Genomic DNA, 19942 nt, shown 5'->3' with positions numbered 1-19942 from the left:
ATCAGTCACACTCAGGCAATTTTAAGCAATAAGCTGGAGCACAAGTAGATGATTGCATTACAATGCGGATTCTGCACCAGTTGAGGCTCGAACCCGCAACCTCTGGAACCTAAGACGGTCATCTACCGCTCTGAGCTAATTGGCAAATAGCAACTCAACAGTGGCTTCACAAATTGAGTAAGCCATTCACTGTTGTGTAGGAAAGCAGCCATCCGTGCATGGAAAGGCAGATTTGAAACCACTGTAAAAAATTCAGTTATTAAGACCAAAATCTGAAAATACGCATATTGCATCTAGACAGCATGGAGATGTTGGTAATTTGTTTGTAACAATGAATGATTTGCTCCATAAGTGAAAAACTGATGTTTAAAATTGGCATTTTTACATTGACTCCAATTGTTTACATTAGTGCAAAATTCAAAATGCTGTCAAAAATTCAGTTTTTGAGACAAAATTCTCAAATTTGCCAAACATCATCTACCATGACTCTAGAATTTTGTCATTTTTTTCATGAACATTGAAGATTTATTTAGCAAGAATTTGCATGTATATGTTTACAGTACCGTTTACAGTCAAACATTGTGATGCACTGTAGGGTCAATTTTTGATAAATCAAAAAGTTTTTGTAGGACAGTCTAAAGATGCTCTGTAGGAAGTTTGGTGTCAACTGAGCAAAAATTGTGGGAGGAGATAGGTTTAAGAAGTTTTACAGTTTTTGAAAAAAAAAAGAGTGATGGACTTAATAATTTTTAATAGGTTGTATAAATGTACAAAAGTTTCTTCAGTATTGGGGCTACAGTTTGATGAAAGTTGTGAAGTTGTAGCACGTATGGTTGATTTGTTATGAATTTTCAAAGTTTTGAACTTTAGATGCTTGCTGTAGCGCCACCATCAGGACTATTGACTTGAGTTTACAGCTGAGGATATCTGGCATGAGACTGGACCTTTGTGCAAAGTTTGGTGAGTTTTCACCCAAGAAAGAACAAAGAAGAATAATAATACCTAGGATTACAATAGTGTCCTGGCAGCTTAACTGCCCGGACCCTAATAATAAAAAATAAAGATCTGACAAACATTTAGCATTCACATTGATGAAAATGGCGAATTAATAATATTTAGTAAGTGATGTGTGTCATGGATTGAACACTAAAATTAAGTGAAACTCAATGTTATTCCAAGTGTTGTTTTATTGATTAACTTGACATATGACCTTTAAAAACTTTATTTGCCACCATTTCAGTTCATGGAAAAATAATTTTGCAGCTAAAAATGAGTTCATGACCTTAATTGGCATCTGCTATTTAGCACAAATACAAGTGTGACACATCAAAGTTTTACATCACACTGCTAAATAAATGTTAGCTTCCAAATGATACAACTAACAAAATCAATACACTGATGAGACAATGTATAATGTTGACTAAATGATACCACATTAGTGAAAACAACATAAACATGACTGAGGACATTGACTCCATGATGGCCTTTCTACAGGGTATGAAGCTCAAGTTCACAGTTAGTCAAAGGTGTAACATGAGGTGATTACATATTAGATCGAGCTGCATGTTAAAATCTCTACATGTTAAATGTATATAAAAAGAGAACATGCTAACATTAAGACCTGAGTTCTGCTGATAGTTGCAAAGAAAGAGCATGTTTTGGTAATAATTTTTATATCAAAGTACACAAATAATTAAAAAAAAATGCAGCCTTTACAAACTGACTTGTTCCTTGGAATAAGCATTTCATAAATTCTTTGTAATTCTAATTGGACCTTGTTGCATATTGCTAATTAAGATTATACAAAGACCTGCAGTTGTGAGATCTGTTGCATTACAAAATGCAAACTAGATATTCACATTTTCGATGAAATATAAAAAAATATTTACAATATAAAAATAGTAATTCCCATATGTGAGAATCCTCAGTTGAATCCAAATTATGGCTTTTAAAGGAACAGTCAAAAGAAATCCAATGTGGTCCCAATAGATTTTGTTATCTCTTTGATCAAACTTGGTGTTTTACCACAAAATATACTTGATGTTCACGTACAAACTGGGAAAAGGCAAAAACACTTTACAAAAATTCGAATCAATGAGTATAGATAAGTAAGTATGTCACACCTGTGACAAGTGTGCAGAGAATCAGAGGTCTTTTAAAGCCACATTGTGTAGAATTTGTTTGTCTTGAATCTTTTGAGTGATCGTGGTGGCATCGTTTTTTGTTTGTAGTTAAATGAGACATACTGGTGAAAAAAATTGTGACCCACAGTGTCCCTGGGTGTAAAGGGGGGAGTTTAAAACTATATTTTGAGATTGCACTTTAAAGAATGAAACAGTAGTGTGCTTTCTCTATACTCAAAAAAAAGGCTTTTTAACTTAATTCAAAAGCATCTGTTCCTGCTCAGTGCATGAGTGCCTGAAGTTCACCTTTTGTTCCTATATTTTTAGATTGCAGACAGTGTATTTAAAGCAAGAATATGTGACTTATGCACAGCAGCCACTGTGGTCACAAGCCCTAACAGTAAAAAGATATTGCTATTTGTCATTTCTAGCCATTTACCCTTTGCAGGGCCATGGGGCACAGGAGCCTATTGCAGCTTGCACTGATCGAGGTGGGGTACCCCTGGAAAGGTCTGTCACCATTTATGGGATAAGGGTAAATGCTACAGCTTAGTGCAACAGTAGCTAAAGTAGAAAAGAGTCATTAAGTCAGTGACCTGACTCAGTAATACCAGTTACACAGTTGCATCTACCACTAGCCAATGTTACCCATCATAACCTACTGGACAGACCAAAACTTAAGAGCATATCTAGCATGAAACACGTACTAATGGAGGTAACATTGCAAAAGTGATAGTCTACCTTTAAATCAAGATGAAAAATGTACAAAAGTTTCTATGTCTACACTGTGAGCCTGCACACTACAGAAGCTTGCAGTAAAACATCAGGTATAAACACAATTACATACATTTTATGTGAGTCAATCATAGCATTGAGAACAATCTAATCTCTGCTGAGACGCTTAGATTTACGAGTTGCTGTTACCTCAGTGCTTTTTCTCTTCTGAGCAAATTGAGCATTCTCTTCTTCATCAGACAGAGACTCCTCTGCTGTTTGAACTTTAGCACTGCACCTTCTGGATTTTGGCTGGGGTGTGACTATTACTGAAGAAACTGACCTCCTTCTTAAAACTCTGTTTCCAATCACTATAGGCTCTAATTCTTCCTTTGACATATTCTGCTCATTGTCTACATCCTTTTGACTTATACCTGCTGTCTCTACCTCTCTATCTCTATCTAAGTTGTCGAGCTTCTCTTTTGGTTCATCTGCATAAGATTTAGCTTTCTTGTTGTCTTTGTTGTCATCTGATTGCTCCTCAGTGGCTGCCTCAGTCTCACGTTGCTCATCTGCCTCCCCTTTTTCACTGGAGTCCACTCTTGGCCTTTTTCGTACGGATCTTGGAGGTGAATCATTAGTTACCTCATGATCTTGTTCTTCTTCAGGGTCTTCTTCCTGCTGTTGAGTCTCCACTACTTCTTGGTCTTTCTGTCTTTTGGATCTTCGTGATGATGTGGCAGATAAAGTTTTTATTTTGCTCCTCAGACCTCGTGTTGTTATGGCTGGGGCCTCTTCTGGCACCACAGATGCACTGCCTACTAACTCCTCTTCTTCAGTAAGGGCAGTGTCAGATCCCACTTCAGTAGCATCAGTAACTTTTTCTATGACTGTGGTTTTCTCTTCCTCAGATGAGTTAGTCTCTTCTACCTCAGCTGATGAAATCTGGATTGTGTGAGTACTGATGTCATCAACATCTTTATCACTTTTGTCCTCCTCTTCAAGCACTGCTGCTTCCTCTGTTGACGCATCTTTCATCTGTTCTGCATCTCCTATGGCAAATTCTTCCCCAGCTGCACTCTCAACTTCTTCATCTTCCTCATCTTTTTCTTTCTCCATTTCCACACTCTTTTCCTCTTCCTCTACCTCCTCCCCTTTCTCCTTAGGCAATCCCTGTCGTGTCTCTTCTTTCTCTCCTCCAGTCTCTTCAGCAGGAGGAGTTTCTTCTTCTCCTTCTTCCTCTGTCTGACACTGTGTGCGGGCTCTTTTGGATTTTTGTCTAGCTGTGGCAGCAGCAGACCTCCCTCCCTTCCTCAAAATTCTTGTTTCTACTGCCAGCTCATCTTCTTCTGTGCTTTTCTCAACAGCTGTCTCTTCTTGCTCATCATCTTGTCCTTTTCTGGTTTTGCTTCTTGTGATTCTCACTGTCTTTTCACCACTTCTCAGAACTCCTGTTACAACAGTTGGTGCTTCTTCCTCATCAGTAACCATTCCCTTGTCTGCATTAGGTGTCTCTTCAGCCCTTTCCCCAACAGAAACCAATTCCTGTCCCTCTGCACATGTCTCTGATACAGCAGACTGTTCCTCTTTCACTGTCTCTTGCTCTGTGACCGCTTCCTGTGCCACAGCTTCTAGCTTTTCCATCTCAACTTCTGGCTGTGTATTTTCTTCTGCTTGAACTAACTGAGTGGTCTTTTCTTCATCAGACAAAGACTCCTCTGCTTTTTGAACTTTGGCACTGCGCCTTCTGGATTTTGGCTGGGGTGTGACTGTTACTGAAGAAACTGACCTCCCTCTTAAAACTCTCTTTCCAATCACTATAGGCTCTAATTCTTCCTTTGACATATTCTGCTCATTGTCTACATCCTTTTGACTTATACCTGCTGTCTCTACCTCTCTATCTGTACACAAATTGTCGAGCTTCTCTTTTGGTTTATCTGCAGAAGATTTAACTTTCTTGTTGTCTTTGTCGTCATCTGATTCCTCCTTGTCAGTGGTTGCCTCAGTCTCACGTTGCTCATCCACCTCCCCTTTTTCACTGGAATCCACTCTTGGCCTTTTTTGTACAGATCTTGGAGGTGAATCATTAATTACCTCATCGTCTTGTTCTTCTTCAAGGTTTTCTTCTTCCTGCTGCTGAGTCTCCACTACTCCTTGGTCTTTCTGTCTTTTGGATCGTGATGGTGTGGCAGGTGAAGTTTTGATTTTGCTCCTAAGACCTCTTGTTGTTATGGCTGGGGCCTCTTCTTCTGGCACCACAGATGCATCGCCTACTAATTCCTCTTCTTCAGTAATGGCAGTGTCAGATCCCACTTCAGTAGCAACAGTGGGTTTTTCTATGACTGTGGTTTCCTCTTCCTCAGCTGAGTTAGTCTCTCCTACCTCAGCTGGTGAAATCTGGACTGTGTCAGTACTGATGTCATCAACAGCTTTCACACTGTTGTCCTCCTCTTCAAGTGCTGCTGCTTCCTCTGCTGACGCATCTTTCATCGGTTTTGCATCTCTGACAGCCGATTCTCCCCCGAACGCCCTCTCAACTTCATCTTCCACATCTTTATCTTTCTCCATTTCCACACCCCTTTCCTCTTCCTCTACCTTCTCCCCTTTCTCCCCAGGCAATCCTTGTCGTGTCTCTCCCTCCTCTCCTCCAGTCTCTTCAGCAGGAGGAGTTTCTTCTTCTCCTTCTTCCTCTGTCTGACACTGTGTGCGGGCTCTTTTGGATTTTTGTCTAGCTGTGGCAGCAGCAGACCTCCTTCCCTTCCTCAAAATTCTTGTTTCTGCTGCCAGCCCTTCTGTGCTTTTCTCAACAGCTGACTCTTCTTGCTCATCATCTTGTCTTTTTGCAGTTTTGCTTCTTGTGGTTCTCACTGTCTTTTCACCACTTCTACGAACTTCTGTTTCAACAGTTGGTGCTTCTGCCTTATCAGTAACCATTCCCTTGTCTGCATTAGGTGTCTTTTCAGAACTTTCTCCAACGGAAGCCACTTCCTGTCCCTCTGCACATGTCTCTGATACAGCAGACTGTTCCTCTTCCACTGTCTCTTGCTCTGTGACTGATTCCTGTACCACAGCATCAACCTTTTCCATCTCAACTTCTAGCTCTGTATTTTCTTCCGTCTGAGCTAACTGAATGTTCTTTTCTTCATCAGACAAAGACTCCTCTGTTGTTTGAGCTTTAGCACTGCGCCTTCTGGATTTTGGTTGAGGTGTGATTATTACTGCAGCAACTGTCCTCCCTCTTAAAACTCTCTTTCCAATCATTATAGGCTCCACCTCTTCCTCTGACATATCCTGCTCATTGTCCTCATCCTTTTGACTTATACCTACTGTCTCTACCTCTCTATCTGTATACAAATTGTCTAGCTTCTCTTTTGGTTCATCCGCATAAGATTTAGCTTTCTTGTTGTCTTTGTCATCATCTGATTCCTCCTTCTCAGTGGCTGCCTCAGTCTCACTTTGCTCATCTGCCTCCTCTTTTTCACTGGAGTCCACTCTTGGCCTTTTTTGTACAGATCTTGGAGGTGAATCATTAGTTACCTCATAATCTTGTTCTTCTTCAGGGTGTTCTTCTTCCTGCTGCTGAGTCTCCACTACTACTTGGTCTTTCTGTCTTTTGGATCTTCGTGATGGTGTGGCAGGTGAAGTTTTTATTTTGCTCCTAGGAGCTCTTGTTGTTGTGGCTGGGGCCTCTTCTTCTGGCACCTCAGATGCATCGCCTACTATTTCTTCTTCTTCAGTAAGGGCAGTGTCAGATCCCACTTCAGCAGCATCAGTAACTTTTTCTATGACTGTGGTTTCCTCTTCTTCAGCTGATGAAATCTGGACTGTGTGAGTACTGATGTCATCAACATCTTTATCACTTTTATCCTCCTCTTCAAGCACTGCTGCTTCCTCTGTTGAGGCATCTTTCATCTGCGCTGCATCTCCGATAGCAAATTCTTCCCCAGCTGCACTCTCAACTTCTTCATCTTCCACATCTTTTTCTTTCTCCATTTCCACACTCTTTTCCTCTTCCTCTACCTCCTCCCCTTTCTCCTTAGGAGATCCCTGTTGTGTCTCTTCTTTCTCTCCTCCAGTCTCTTCAGCAGGAGGAGTTTCTTCTTCTCCTTCTTCCTCTGTCTGACACTGTGTGCAGGCTCTTTTGGATTTAAGTCTAGCTGTGGCAGCAGCAGACCTCCTTCCCTTCCTCAAAATTCTTGTTTCTACTGCCAGCTCATCCTCTTCTGTGCTTTTCTCGACAGCTGTCTCTTCTTGCTCATCTTTTTGTCTTTTTGTGGTTTTGTGTCTTGTGTCTCTCACTGTCTTTTCACCACTTCTCAGAACTCTTTCAGTAACTGTTGCTTTCTCCTTCTCAGACACATTGTTTGCCTTGTCATCCTTTGCTGTCAACAATGTCTCTTGTGTACTTACTCCAGATGCACTTTCCACTTCCTTCGATGCAGAGGTCAACTGTTCCCCCTCCACTGTATCTTGTGTTGGGACTGCTTCCTCTGCAACATCAGGGGCCTTTCCCTCATCAGCATGCAGTCCAGCTGAAGCCCCTGTTTCCTCATTTCCAGCTGTCTCAGTGCTGTTGACTTGTTCCTCCTCTTGTTGTATGACAGCTTCCTCTGCCAAAGTATTCTCTTTGTCCATGCCCATTTCTGCTTCTATATGTTCCACTTGTTCAGTTACGTCTCGTTTTTTAAGTTTCTCTTTCTTCTCCTGATCAATCACCTGCTGTTGTTTCTCTTCTTCCACTCTCTCCTCAACCGCTGTAGATTTCTCTCCTCCCTCTACTTCCTCTCTTTCCTGGAGCTGCTTGTGGGTTCTTTTTGTTGCACATTTTTGTGTGACAGGCCTAAACATCCTTCCTCTCCTCAGAACCCTTATTTGAACTGTTTGAACTGTTTGAACTTTCTGAATTGTTGAAGCCTTCTTTGCTAGTTCACCCTTTTTCTGTCTGCTTCTTGCTAATTTGGTACTTGGTGTGGCTTTGACTGCTTGCTTTTTACTTCTACATGTTTTAGTTTCGGTGATTATAGGCTCCTGCTCATCATTAATACTTTTAGCCTCTTCTTCTTTAGCTGTCTCCTCAGCTATCCCCTCCCCTGTATCTTTTGTTGTGACTGCTTCCACATCATCCTGAAATTCTTCCTCGTCCACTATCACCTTCTCCAGCTCATTTTTTTCTGTTCCCAAAGGGAACCCAGTAACTTTCTCCTCTGCCGCTCTTTCTTCTTTCTGCTCCTCTTCTGCGTTAGTGGCAGTCTTTTGTACAGAACCCCCCAGCCTGGCAGCTGCTGTTACTTCCTTAATGTCATGATGTTTTTTTTGCACGTCCACTAAAACCACAGTCAGTCTTTGGAGATCAGAAAGCTTGGGTGCCATTTCTTCACTCTGTTGATCCTCTACTGAATGTGTTGCCTCTTCTTTACTAGGTGAAAGTACAGCGGAGTCCGTAGCTAGTTCGGGTAATGGTGTGTCAGTCTCTCCTTGTACTAACTCATCTGCATCAGCTGCATCTCCAGCTGTGTTCTCTTCATCTTCAGTAATTTCCATCGTTCCCTCTTCTGACACTACTTTTCTCACTTCTACAGGAACAAATTCTTCATTCTCCATCTCTGTTTTATCCTCATCTGGGACCTTCCCCTCATCCGCTTCTGTTGGTGGCTCTTTGACTGATCCCAGCCTTGCCTCTTCTTCTTCCACTACCCCTGCTTCCTCACCTGATTCCTTCAATCCGTCTTCCTCTTTCTTGAGTTGTTTGTGTATTCCACAAACAGACTTCCTTTCCCCTCTCAAAATTCTTGTTTCTGCTGGAGGTTCATTTCCATCAGTGCTCTTTTCTGCAGATGCCCCCCCCTCCTTCATTTCATCTTGCTGTTTTTTGCTTTGTCTGGACTTGTTTTTTGGTGAAGCTTTGGACATCTTTTGACCACTTCTCAGAGATCTGGTGACAGCATCTGGCAGTAGCTCCATTTCCTCACACCCCATGGCTGGTTTCCTTTCATCACATTCTTCACCTGAAGCCTCCACCTCCTTTTCTGCAAATGTTTTGAATATACTTTCTAATTGCTCTTCCACTCCATCTTGTGCTTGCATTGCTACTGCTTTCCCATCCTCCATATCTATTTCTGGTTCTAAGTCTTCCACTCTTTCAGTGGCAGCTTCCTCCTCAAACTTTTCTACTGTCTCATCTTTGTCCTCCATCTCTTTATCTATCTTTTCTATAGCTGGTGGTTCTACAGCCTCATCTTCTTCTACCCTTGTTTTGTTGACACTTTGAGTTTTCTCTTCTACATTTTGCCCTCCTTCCTGGATTTGTTTGCAGCTTCTTCTGGATTTGCCTTTTTGTGTGTCAGAGGCAGATATCCTGCCACTCCTCAGTGTTCTCGTTGTCACTGCTAGTTGTTCTTCCCTGTTGTTGTTGTCTTCTTCTTGTGCATCACCTTGCTTTCTTCTTCTGGTGCTTTTGCGTTTTGGTGTAGCTTTGCTTGGTTTTGTTTGACGCTTCAGAGCTCTGGTTTCAATAACTGATGCCGCTTCTTCTTCTTCTTCTTCTTCTTCTTCTTCTTCTTCCGAGCTCATTGCTTTATCTACCTCAGCTGGTGGAAGATTCTCTTCAGCATCATCTCCTGTTGAAATGTCTGCTTCTCTACATATCTCAGAAACTGCAGACTGCTTCTTCTCCACTGGAACTATTACTATAACTGCATCCTTATCCACAGATTCCATCTCTTCTTCCACCTCATCAGTGCCTGTTTCTACTTCATCCATCTCATTTTTAGTTATACCCTCACCTGTGTTGTCTTCCTCCTTTTGTTGGTCACTTCTACTTGTTGATTCACAGCTTGATTCAACTGTTTGTTTTTCAGTAATCAGTGCTTCCTCTGCTTTCCTCATTTCCTCATCCACATCAGCAGATTCATCCTTTTCTTTTTCAGAATTGTCTTCTTCAAGCTCTTCCTTCTTGGAGGTCTCTGTCTCTACAGTTGCCTCTACAGATTTTTCTTTAATGTTCTCCTGTTTATCTCCATTCTCCTCTTCCTGTTGATTTTCTGAAGCAGCATGCACTCTGGCAACTGGTGTTTCTTCTGCCTCCTTTACACTAAGATGATGACAGCTTGTTTTTATGTCTACTAAGATAATAGTGGCTTTCTGGAGCTTGGGGATTTCAGAGCCAATGTCCTTTTCCTGAGGCTCTCCAGCTGCTGATGCATCAGCCTCACCTAGAGCTATATCAGGTATGACTGCTTCTAAAGTAGCAGCCACAGTATCAGGCTCTTGTATCACATCACCCGCCACACCAGTGACAATGGCAGTGTCTGATCCCACATCAGGAGCAACAGTGGGTTTTTCAAGAACCATGGTTTCCTCTTCCTCGGCTGAGTTAGTCTCTCCTACCTCAGCTGGTGAAATCTGTACTGTGTCAGTAGTGATCTCATCAACATCTTTGTCACTGTTGTCCTCCTCTTCAAGCACTGCTGCTTCCTCCGTTGAGGCATCTTTCATCTGCTTTGCATCTCCTATGGCAAATTCTTCCCCAGCTGTACTCTCAACTTCATCTTCCACATCTTTGTCTTTCTCCATTTCCACACTCTCTTCCTCTTCCTCTACCTTCTCCCGTTTCTCCTTAGGCAATTTCTGCCATGTCTCTCCTTCCTCTCTTCCAGTCTCTTCAGCAGGACGACTTTCTTCTTCTCCTTCTCCCTCTGTCTGACACTGTGTGCAGGCTCTTTTGGATTTATGTTTAGCTGTGGCAGCAGCAGACCTCCTTCCCCTCCTAAAAAATCTTGTTTCTACTGCCAGTACTGCCAGCTCACCTTCTTCTGTGCTTTTCTTAACAGCCGACTGTTTTTGCTCATCATCTTGTCTTTTTGTGGTTTTGCTTCTTGTGGTTCTCACTGTCTTTTCACCACTTCTACGAACTACTGTTTCAACAGGCGGTGCTTCTGCCTTAACAGTAACCATTCCCTTGTCTGCATTAGGTGTCTTTTCAGAACTTTCTCCAACAGAAGCCACTTCCTGTCCCTCTGCACATGTCTCTGATACAGCAGACTGTTCCTCTTTCACTGTCTCTTGCTCTGTGACCGATTCCTGTGCCACAGCTTCTAGCTTTTCCATCTCAACTTCTAGCTGTGTATTTTCTTCTGCCTGAGCTAACTGAGTGCTCATTTCTTCATCAGACAAAGACTCTTCCACATCTTTGTCTTTCTCCATTTCCACACTCTTTTCTTCTTCCCCTACCCCCTCCCCTTTCTCCTCAGACAATTCCTGTCCTGTCCCTTCTTCCTCTCTTTCAATCTCTTCAGTTTCTTCTTCTCCTTCCTCTGTCTGACACTGTGTGTGGGCTATTTTAAGTCTAGCTGTGGCAGCAGCAGAACACCCTCCCTTCCTGAAGACACTGACTGACTCTTTCTCCTTTTCTGCTTCTCCCTCAGTCTCTTCCATTTCTTGTACTTCCTTGGTCCCTTCCACATTTACCTCAGTTGAAGGTATAACATCCTCTGCTGTCTTCTCTGTCTGTGGAATTTGACTTTTTTTCAAAACAGTTGTTTCCTCTATTGATATATCTTCTTCTGTTTTGTCAGCAGTCTCCTCTTGTTCATCCTTGTGGTGTTCATCCATCTGTTTGTCTGTCGGTTGTTCATCTGCTTTCTCTTCACCAGCAGAACCTCCTGTTTCCAGGTCAGCTTCATCTATGTGCTCTGCCTTTTGTTGCTGATGTCTTTTGCTTTGTCTTGTGGGCTGAGGTTTGGGAGTGACTTTAAGTCTGCCTGTCAAGGCTCTCTTCTGTGCAACAGGGGGCTCCTGTATCTCATCATCAGAGACATCTTGTTTATCCCCTATCACTGATGTTTCTACCTTCTCGCCTTTTTGTATTTTCTGAGATTCATCTGTAACTTTTTCATCCTCATTTTCCTTTGTCAATGCAGTTTCTGCTATATTGGGAAGCTCTGTGGAACATCCCTTCACTACAGTGTCTTCCACCCCAGGCTGATGTTGTTTCTTTGCCTCCCCTTCATTTGCTAGTTGTTCATCTTTGGGCTGTTGCTTTTCTTCTGTTAATTCTTCCACATTAACTACATCCCTTTTTACAGAGGTCATTTCTTCTTGCTCTCTCTCAATTACAGCTGACTCTTCCACTACATCAGTTATGGAAACTTCATTCTCGTCTGCCACTTCATTGGCCTCTTTCTCTAGTTCTTCACTTACTTTCTGGCTGCAGCAGGGATTTTTGCGTTTAGGTGTGGGGGTCTTTGTAACAGTTCTTCCTCTCAAAATTAAGTCTCCGCCCTGGACTGTAGATTCCTCCTTTAACCCCTCCTGTAGCTTGTGCTGCCGCTTAGATCTCCGTCTGGGGGTTTCACTCTGTACAGTTTTTATGGCCTTTACAACAGTTCTCCTTGTTTTTCCAGTTCTTCCAGCTTCACCATCCTCTGATGTTGCATATGTTAACAGACTCACCTCATGTTGTGTAACTTTTTTTTCTAACTTTTCACCAGTGTCCCCAATTTGAGTTTTCTCTCCTACTTTGTCCAGAGTTTCTGCTCCCTTGTGTACCTCCAAAACCTCTTCAGAAACGACTAGCACTGCAGTGTCTTCATTCTGATACTCTTTCCCTGCTTCCTCAATTTCTGATGCCACATTCTCAACTGTTATCTGTGAGCCACGGGATGTGTTGGTCAGATCCTGTGGGGTATCATTTTCTACTTGTGGCTCTTCAGTCATAGGTGCTAATGTAACATCAGCTTCCTCTAGGTCTTGTGGGGCTAAGACAGTGGCTGGTTGGTCCAACACGCGAACTGTTTCTCCAGGTACAGTATCAACTGCATCCTCTCCTTGTCCTTCAGGAGCCACACTGATCATACCCTAAAATAAACAAAAATAATTAATGTACAAGTTGCTGTGTTGGTCATGTAGACAAAAATGCAAGTAAGAATTTGAAGATACACACCTCAGTCTGTACCAATTCAGAGACATTATGCAGTTCTGTCTCCTGTTGCGCAGAAACTTGCTCCCCTCTGGGAGTTTCTGCTTCAATATCCTCAATTCTAAAAGACGTTAGACATCACATGTTAATTTCAAACAATAATTGGTGTAAGTATTAAATGATGTAACAAGGCAGAGCAGATGTTTGAACACCAACCACTTTTAAATCTTCTTGCAAAAACAGACAGACAATAAACTATTCCTTTCAGGGGTGAATTTATTGCTTTCCTCTTAATTGTAGCTGTAACATATGAATATATACTTCATGATTTACCTTTGTGAATGGCCATTTTAAAGGGAAATTTCGGTTTATTTCAACCCGTCTCCTATCGTCCTAAATTTGTTTCAAGTGACTACTGACATAGAAATAATAGTTAGCTTGTTAGCCGTTAGCCTAGATACAGCCGGGGCGCATTAGTAGCGTCAGACCTGTTAAAACGGGCATACCTTCAAGTGCAAAGTTAGTCCACTAAACAAGATTTTTTCCACAAAGACCGCCTCATATCGTTAGGATAAATGTCAGAGAACATATAGAAAACGACATGTGAACGTGTTGTCTTACCTTACCGGTGTGGTGCCGTGTTTGTTTATCTCTCTCTAGCTCTGCTTTCCAAAGTGCGGCCGAAATATATCTTGCCAGCTCTAGATAAAGCCTAGCTGGATACTAACGTTACTCCAGGTGGAAGTGTCTCGTCCTCGGTCAGATCCAGACCTTGAAGATAAGGCTGCAACCACTCCCATTCCTTGCAACAGAGGCATTCCTCACAGGTACACCACCAATCTCCAGAGCTACGCAGCAGCATTTCGTCCTCTACCTGTTGCGCCTCTCTCTCTCTCTCCTCCTCCGTTCTTCAATTTCACGAAGCTCTTTGTCAGTGTATCCTTCCAGCTGTCGCTGCTTGTTCAGGCATGCTATGAGATCACTGCTTGTTCTTGCAATATTTCGGCCGCGCTTTGGAAAGCAGAGCTAGATGATAAACAAACATGGCAGCACACCGGTAAGGTAAGACAACACGTTTACATGTCGTTTTCTATATGTCCTCTGACATTTATCCTAACGATATGAGGCGGTCTTTCTGGAAAAAAAGCTTGTTTAGTGGACTAACTTCGCACTTGAAGGTATGCCCGTTCACTTACGTTTTAAACAGGTCTGACGTTACTAATGCGCCCCGGCTGTATCTAGGCTAACGGCTAACATGCTAACTATTATTTTTATGTCACTAGTCACTTGAAACAAATTTAGGACAATAGGAGACAGGTTGAAATAAACCGAAATTTCCCTTTAATGAATGGATCTACTCTATCCGCTTTAAGCTGTGTAAACAAAAACAAGAATAGAGTAACTTTTTGTCAAGTCCGTCATTCAACAATATTTACATGGCCATATGTACACTGAAACTGTTTTTGCTTACTGTAATCAATTTGTTCATACCTGCTATTACAATTTGAGAACTTTTGTGGCTTTCATCAGTACTTGCACTTGTTCTTAAGTAAGATCAAAATTTAAGAAAAGTTTGTGTTGTGAAATATGAATAATGGTGAATCAGCAATTTATTTTATGAAAATGCAGGAGAAAAATGTTCTACAGTTACTTATTCATTTAATTATCTTAACTGTTTACACTTACTAAACATGATTAGGTCTAGCGTAAATGACAACAAAATTAGACCAATATGCCTGCATGCACACACACCTACCCAACAACTGTGGGAGTGAATGACTTGCAACAGTTCGTGGGTATGTGGTTGGATCAAGGTGCTGCTGGAGATGGGTGGTGTAAGTGTTAGGCCTAGAGTGTGTTAGAATTTTTTTTAAAGTCTTCCCATTTCAACATAAATGTAACTTTTAATTTTGGTAATCTGGGCAATCTGCTACTACCATGGCTTATGACACCACTTTCCTACCTCAGACCCAGCAGGAGGTGGCCTATAACCAGAAACTGACAGCCACTTCCTTTCTATTTTTGTCTGAGTTTAATGCTACCTGTAAAATGCTAGTGGCTTGTTGATTTGTGGTTTGCACCCAGCACTTAAGTATTCTGCCTGTTTAGGGCTTTTCCCTGTGCTGAATGCAAATTGCCTGGCATGTGATTCATTAACATGGGTAAGAACAGACTTGGCTGTCAGCGCACGTGTCATGAATCCCATGTAGGATTTTGTTCTTTTCCTCTTATGGCTTTGTGCAAAAATATACAAGAAAAATAAGAAAACATTCATGCAGGAGGCCTATTGTTCATATGGGCACTCAACTATTGTTCTCAGACAGACTTGCAAAATTATAAACCTGTCCTTTGTTCAAGGTATTCTATCTAATTTCTGAGTTTTCTACCCCATTTTGTAGTTTTCCTCAGCGGATATAGTCAGCTCAGTTGTCCATGACAAAGTTCCCTTGTCAATGTTCCATATGGGTGGATCTTAGCTCCTGTCTGTTTCAAAGATGGTCTCTGGTGTCAATTTCCTCCTGATGTCCCCTGACTCCTGCTAGACCAACTTTGACCTCTTCCAGTGTATACTGTGAATGCTCTTGGTCTGGTGTTCATAGACAGCTGATGCTGTCTGTTTCTGGTGTTCATGTCTAGGATCCTTGCTGTTTCACTAATATAGTGTTTCCCCCAGCTTATTATTATTATTATTATTATTATTATTATTTTTAATATACTTTATTAAGGGGAAATTCAATTTTTTCACTCTTGCTGTCAATTACACACAAGTCCGAAAGACACACACATGCACAAACAGGACCTATACATGCACAAAGTGGAGAGATGTCAGAGTGAGGGGGCTGCCTTGGTCAGGCGCCCCAAGCAGTTGGGGGGTTCGGTGCCTTGCTCAAGGGCACCTCGGCAGTGCCCACGAGGTGAACTGGCACCTCTCCAGCCACCAGTCCACACTCCATATTTGGTCCTGACGGGGACTCGAACAGGCGACCTTCCGGTTCCAACCCAAGTCCCTATGGACTGAGCTAAAATTTTGTGTCCTGAATGTTAATTATCCCTGTGATATATGGGATCAAATATCAATATTTTTCAAGGTATTGTATCATAATTAGAAATTTCAGTTTCCCACTTGGGTGGGGGTCGAAGTCATCTTGTAAAAGTGAGTGGATGGCAGGAGAAAGATAAAGGACATTCACTTCAGACACCAGAAACTGTTACCATCTAAAAGAAATACACAAGTACTACATGACCGAAAAATGATGAAAACCACAAGATGTGAGTAAAAGCTATTGGGCAGACCTTGAGTTACATTTATTTTTCAGAACATAATATTTCACAATAGAATTTTCAAATATATTCATATTATACCGTTTCCAAAGTCAAGAATGCATTTCCACTTTTAACAGAAAAAATGGAATGCTGTATTGACACGTGAAGCTGTTTGTTTGTTACTTTTCTCAACAGTGTTTTGCAACTATGGGGGACTTGAGAAGGCCTTCTCACAACATTCTAAATGGAAGAATCTGCTTTGCAGGAAATGCAGAGAGAGAATACATTCAATATGCTTGTGAGGCGTCAGGGAATTTGAGTACTGTGACACAGAGAGCCATCTTTTCCTGTAACAGCCTATTTTCTGTCTCAAGCTTTCTCAACACGTTCTCATCCTAAGTAGTCACATGTTGCGACTTTATCAGTGTCCTTTCACATCTACATATTACACGCTACGTATCATCCTGCATCTGCTGCTGACATTCTGGGGAATCGAAACCAATGCTGGGACATCAACAAAGGCATGTGGTTAGGTTTAGGCAACAAAAGCAAATGGTTTGGTTTTGGCAAAAATAACCATGTGCTTAGGTTCAGGCAACAACAGCACATGGTTAGGTTTAGAAAAAAACCATCATGGTTTGGCTCTACATTCAGACAGGAAGCAAACACCGGGCTCCTGGGTAAAAGTCTAGGGTTTGTTGGACCCATCCACCACCCCTCCCCTCCGCCCTATAGGGGACTTTCCAAGTTAATACATTACAGTGGTGGAAAAAAGTTTTTGGACACCCTTAAAATTTTACACAATCTCAAATATTATCATGAAATATTTGTGGAAAAATCTTTTTTGTGTTTCAAAAGGTGTGGCTGCATTAGACAGATACAAACAAATACAAATTATATTTTTTTGTTTATTGTTTACAAGAAAAACTAACAAAACTAAATTCTTGACAGTTTCAATATGTCAGTTCTCAACATTGTCGGTATCAAAGTCGACAAATAACAGAGAATGTGTTCAAAACTGAACAAAAAATAAATAAACCATCACATCATCAAATTAATATTTAGTAGTCCTGCCATTGGCACGTAGTAGAGCTCTAATCCTGGCTGGCATGTCCCCCACGAGCCTTTCACACTGTTGAGGGGTAATCTTGTCCCATTCTTCTTGAATTAATGCTTTTAATTCTTCTAAATTCTTTGGTTTATGCTTTGAAACAGACCTTTTGATAATCCACCACAGATTTTCAATGGGGCTCATGTCCGGGGATTGAGCTGGCCACTCTAAGACCTGGATACTGTGCTCCTGCAGCCAAGTTCTACTGGCCTTGGATGTGTGGCAAGGGGCATTATCTTGTTGAAACATCCAGTTTTTACCTCGACGGAACAGTGCACGCGCAGAAGGGAGCATGTGGGTTTGGAGAATGGTACAATACTTGGTAGAGTTGTGCCATCACAGACAGTGAGATGACCAACACCAGCAGCACTCATGCATCCCCAAACCATGATACTGCCTCCACCATGCTTGACAGTAGGTACTGTACATGCTGGAGATAATGTTTCACCTGGCCTTCTGCATACCCTCACATTAGTAGGAGGAAGATAAAGCTGGAAACTGGACTCATCTGACAAAATCTTCTGCCAATTCCTGGCTGTCCAGTTCTTGTGTGCCTGGGCCCAACGACGCCGGGCTAACCTCTGTCTCTCATTGATCAGGGGTTTCTTGAAAGCCTTGTAGGACCTTAAGCCATGATCTAAATGTTGGCCACAGTGCGGGTGGAACACTGGACACCAGTTTGGTTTGACCACTGCTGCTGAAGCTCCTGTGATGTCATTCGGTGGTTTTGCCTGCACATGCGGATCAGGATGCGGCAGGGCCGCCCCTCCCTAAACGCAGAACACACGCTGTGCGTAGGGCCTCATCTTCCATGGGGGGCCACATTTTGCGCGAGGGGACGCATTTGCGCATATGCGCAATGGATGCGCACATGCTCGAGGAAGGAGAGAAGAGATCATGCGTCGCTGCAATGATTGACAGCACTCTACATCTGAACAATCAGAGGGGTGCGCTGGCAGGCACTTGCAGAGCTGCAGCAGGTGAAGAGTTGTCAACATGTCGTCCAAAAAGAGCCTCAGGAGTATGTGCGAGGACGGGAGGGCGGGCTCCACGGAGGGGGAGACCCGAGCCTTGGGGGTATGTGCGGGGCTGGGAGGTCGGATGCTCCCAGAGAGGGGAGAGGGAGAAATATAGCTAAATAAGATGAAAATAGAAAAGAATGTCTCTGTATTTTATTTCTGTTTTCAGTGTTTAATTAAAGTGGGAGAGGCGGAGGGCTGAGGGAGATCAGACGCCTCCAGAGAGGGGAGAGGGAGAAATATAACAAAATAAGATTAAATAGGAAAAACCTGTCTCCCTCTTTTATTTTATTTTCAATGTTTAATCAAGGGTGGGGGATTGAGGTGGTGGTGGTTTCTTTTGATGAGTAATTGATGGCTATTCGTGACTCAGATTTGTTTATTTATTTATTTCAGTTTGAAGTTTTAATATTTATTTCTTTATTTTATTTTTTAATTTTATTTGACTCAAACAGCCAAACTACTGTATCTACAGTACATTTGTTATTGCCAATAAAGGTTGTCAAGTTAAATGGCAAGTTGTTGTACGGTCATTTTGTACCTGTGATACATTTGGGATGGGGGCCTCCAAATAAAATTTCGCTTAGGGCCCCAATTTGGTCAGGGGCAGCCCTGGGATGCGGTCATTTCTTGCTGAAGAAACCCTTGGACGCCCAGATCTTGGTTTGTCTTCCAAGCTGTTGGTTCATCTGTATTTCTGCAGAGTGTATCCAACTGCTGAAGGACTGCATCTGCACTTCCTGGCTATCTGGCGGCAGCTGTACCCTTCCTGGCTGAGAATCTTTATCTTCAGGCGTGTTTCCTGCGTTAGGTTCCTTGTTTTAACCATTTTTGTGTCTGAAGAACTTTCAAATGTGCTGGCTGTATGTAGACACGAAGCTTGGCAACAAAAATTGTGTCTTTTAATAAAAAGAACGACCTTCATCACTGGTACCAAAATGACCCAATACTCAAAATTTCTTATATATTTTCATGGAACCAATCAATTTTAATTTTTTAATGGCTTTTTTAGGATTTATTTAGTATTTTGGCTGTGACTGTACTAAAAGAAATTGCACTTGAAGACCTAAGAGTGATTCTTAATGCAATATTTCACAAATGCATGGGGTGTCCGAAAACTTTTTTCCACCACTGTATGCTGTTACTGGCAACGTTTTAACCTGACGCCATCCAGTGGTGTATCATACCGCAACGAAATGCACCATCCAGCTGCGTTATAAAGTGATGCCGCCTGTCCGCATATCATAGTGCCACAACAAGAGCCTTCTGGCCAACTGGCACTGTATCATATTACAGCTTTTGACATCAGGTGTTTGATGCCAAAATCACTGACAAAGTGGCAGTATTTGATGACTTTGGAATGAGATTAGGTGGGCTTGCCCCTTTACAACTTTTAGGGACTAATAAAAATTTTAGACAGACTGAGAAAAATGAATGCTTCTGAAATTAATTTGGAGATACTGCGACATTTATTGTTTTTTTCACACACACACACACACACACACACACACACACACACACACACACACATAGGATGTTGTGAATGAGTAAACATGTTTTATAAAACCTGGGACTACACCTGACTCTACAGTACAACATCCACACCATCCATCCATTATCTTTCAGGGATGGGTTGCGAGGGCAGCAGGCTGTGCAAGGCATTCCATACGTCCATCCTCCTGGGGGATCCCGAGGTGTTCCCAAGTGCCGGTGATCTGAATGAGACGAGGAGTTGTGTCTTTGAGAGCTTGTCCTGGATGAAGAAGGGAGTGACCACGAAGGCTTGTTGACAATA

The 19942-nt window shown here is 42.1% G+C and overlaps 1 protein-coding gene across 2 annotated transcripts in view; it reads right to left on the bottom strand.

Moving 5' to 3' along the window:
* Positions 1-1169: 1169 nt before the first annotated feature.
* LOC125890223 (centrosome-associated protein CEP250-like) overlaps positions 1170-19942 on the bottom strand; it is a 102862-nt gene continuing 84089 nt past the window's right edge. For both annotated transcript variants that reach the window (XM_049578746.1, XM_049578747.1), the window contains exons 10-11: positions 12778-12874; positions 1170-12692 (exon numbers count right to left, since the gene is read on the bottom strand). In XM_049578746.1, coding sequence (XP_049434703.1) covers positions 3006-12692; positions 12778-12874 — 9784 coding nt within the window. In that variant the 3' untranslated portion in view covers positions 1170-3005. The remainder of the gene's footprint in view (positions 12693-12777; positions 12875-19942) is intronic.

The sequence above is a fragment of the Epinephelus fuscoguttatus genome, linkage group LG6, assembly GCF_011397635.1.
Source record: "Epinephelus fuscoguttatus linkage group LG6, E.fuscoguttatus.final_Chr_v1".
NCBI classification, from domain to species: domain Eukaryota; kingdom Metazoa; phylum Chordata; class Actinopteri; order Perciformes; family Serranidae; genus Epinephelus; species Epinephelus fuscoguttatus.
Note: the sequence above shows the minus strand (reverse complement) of the source record. Positions and strands in the feature narration are given on the sequence as shown.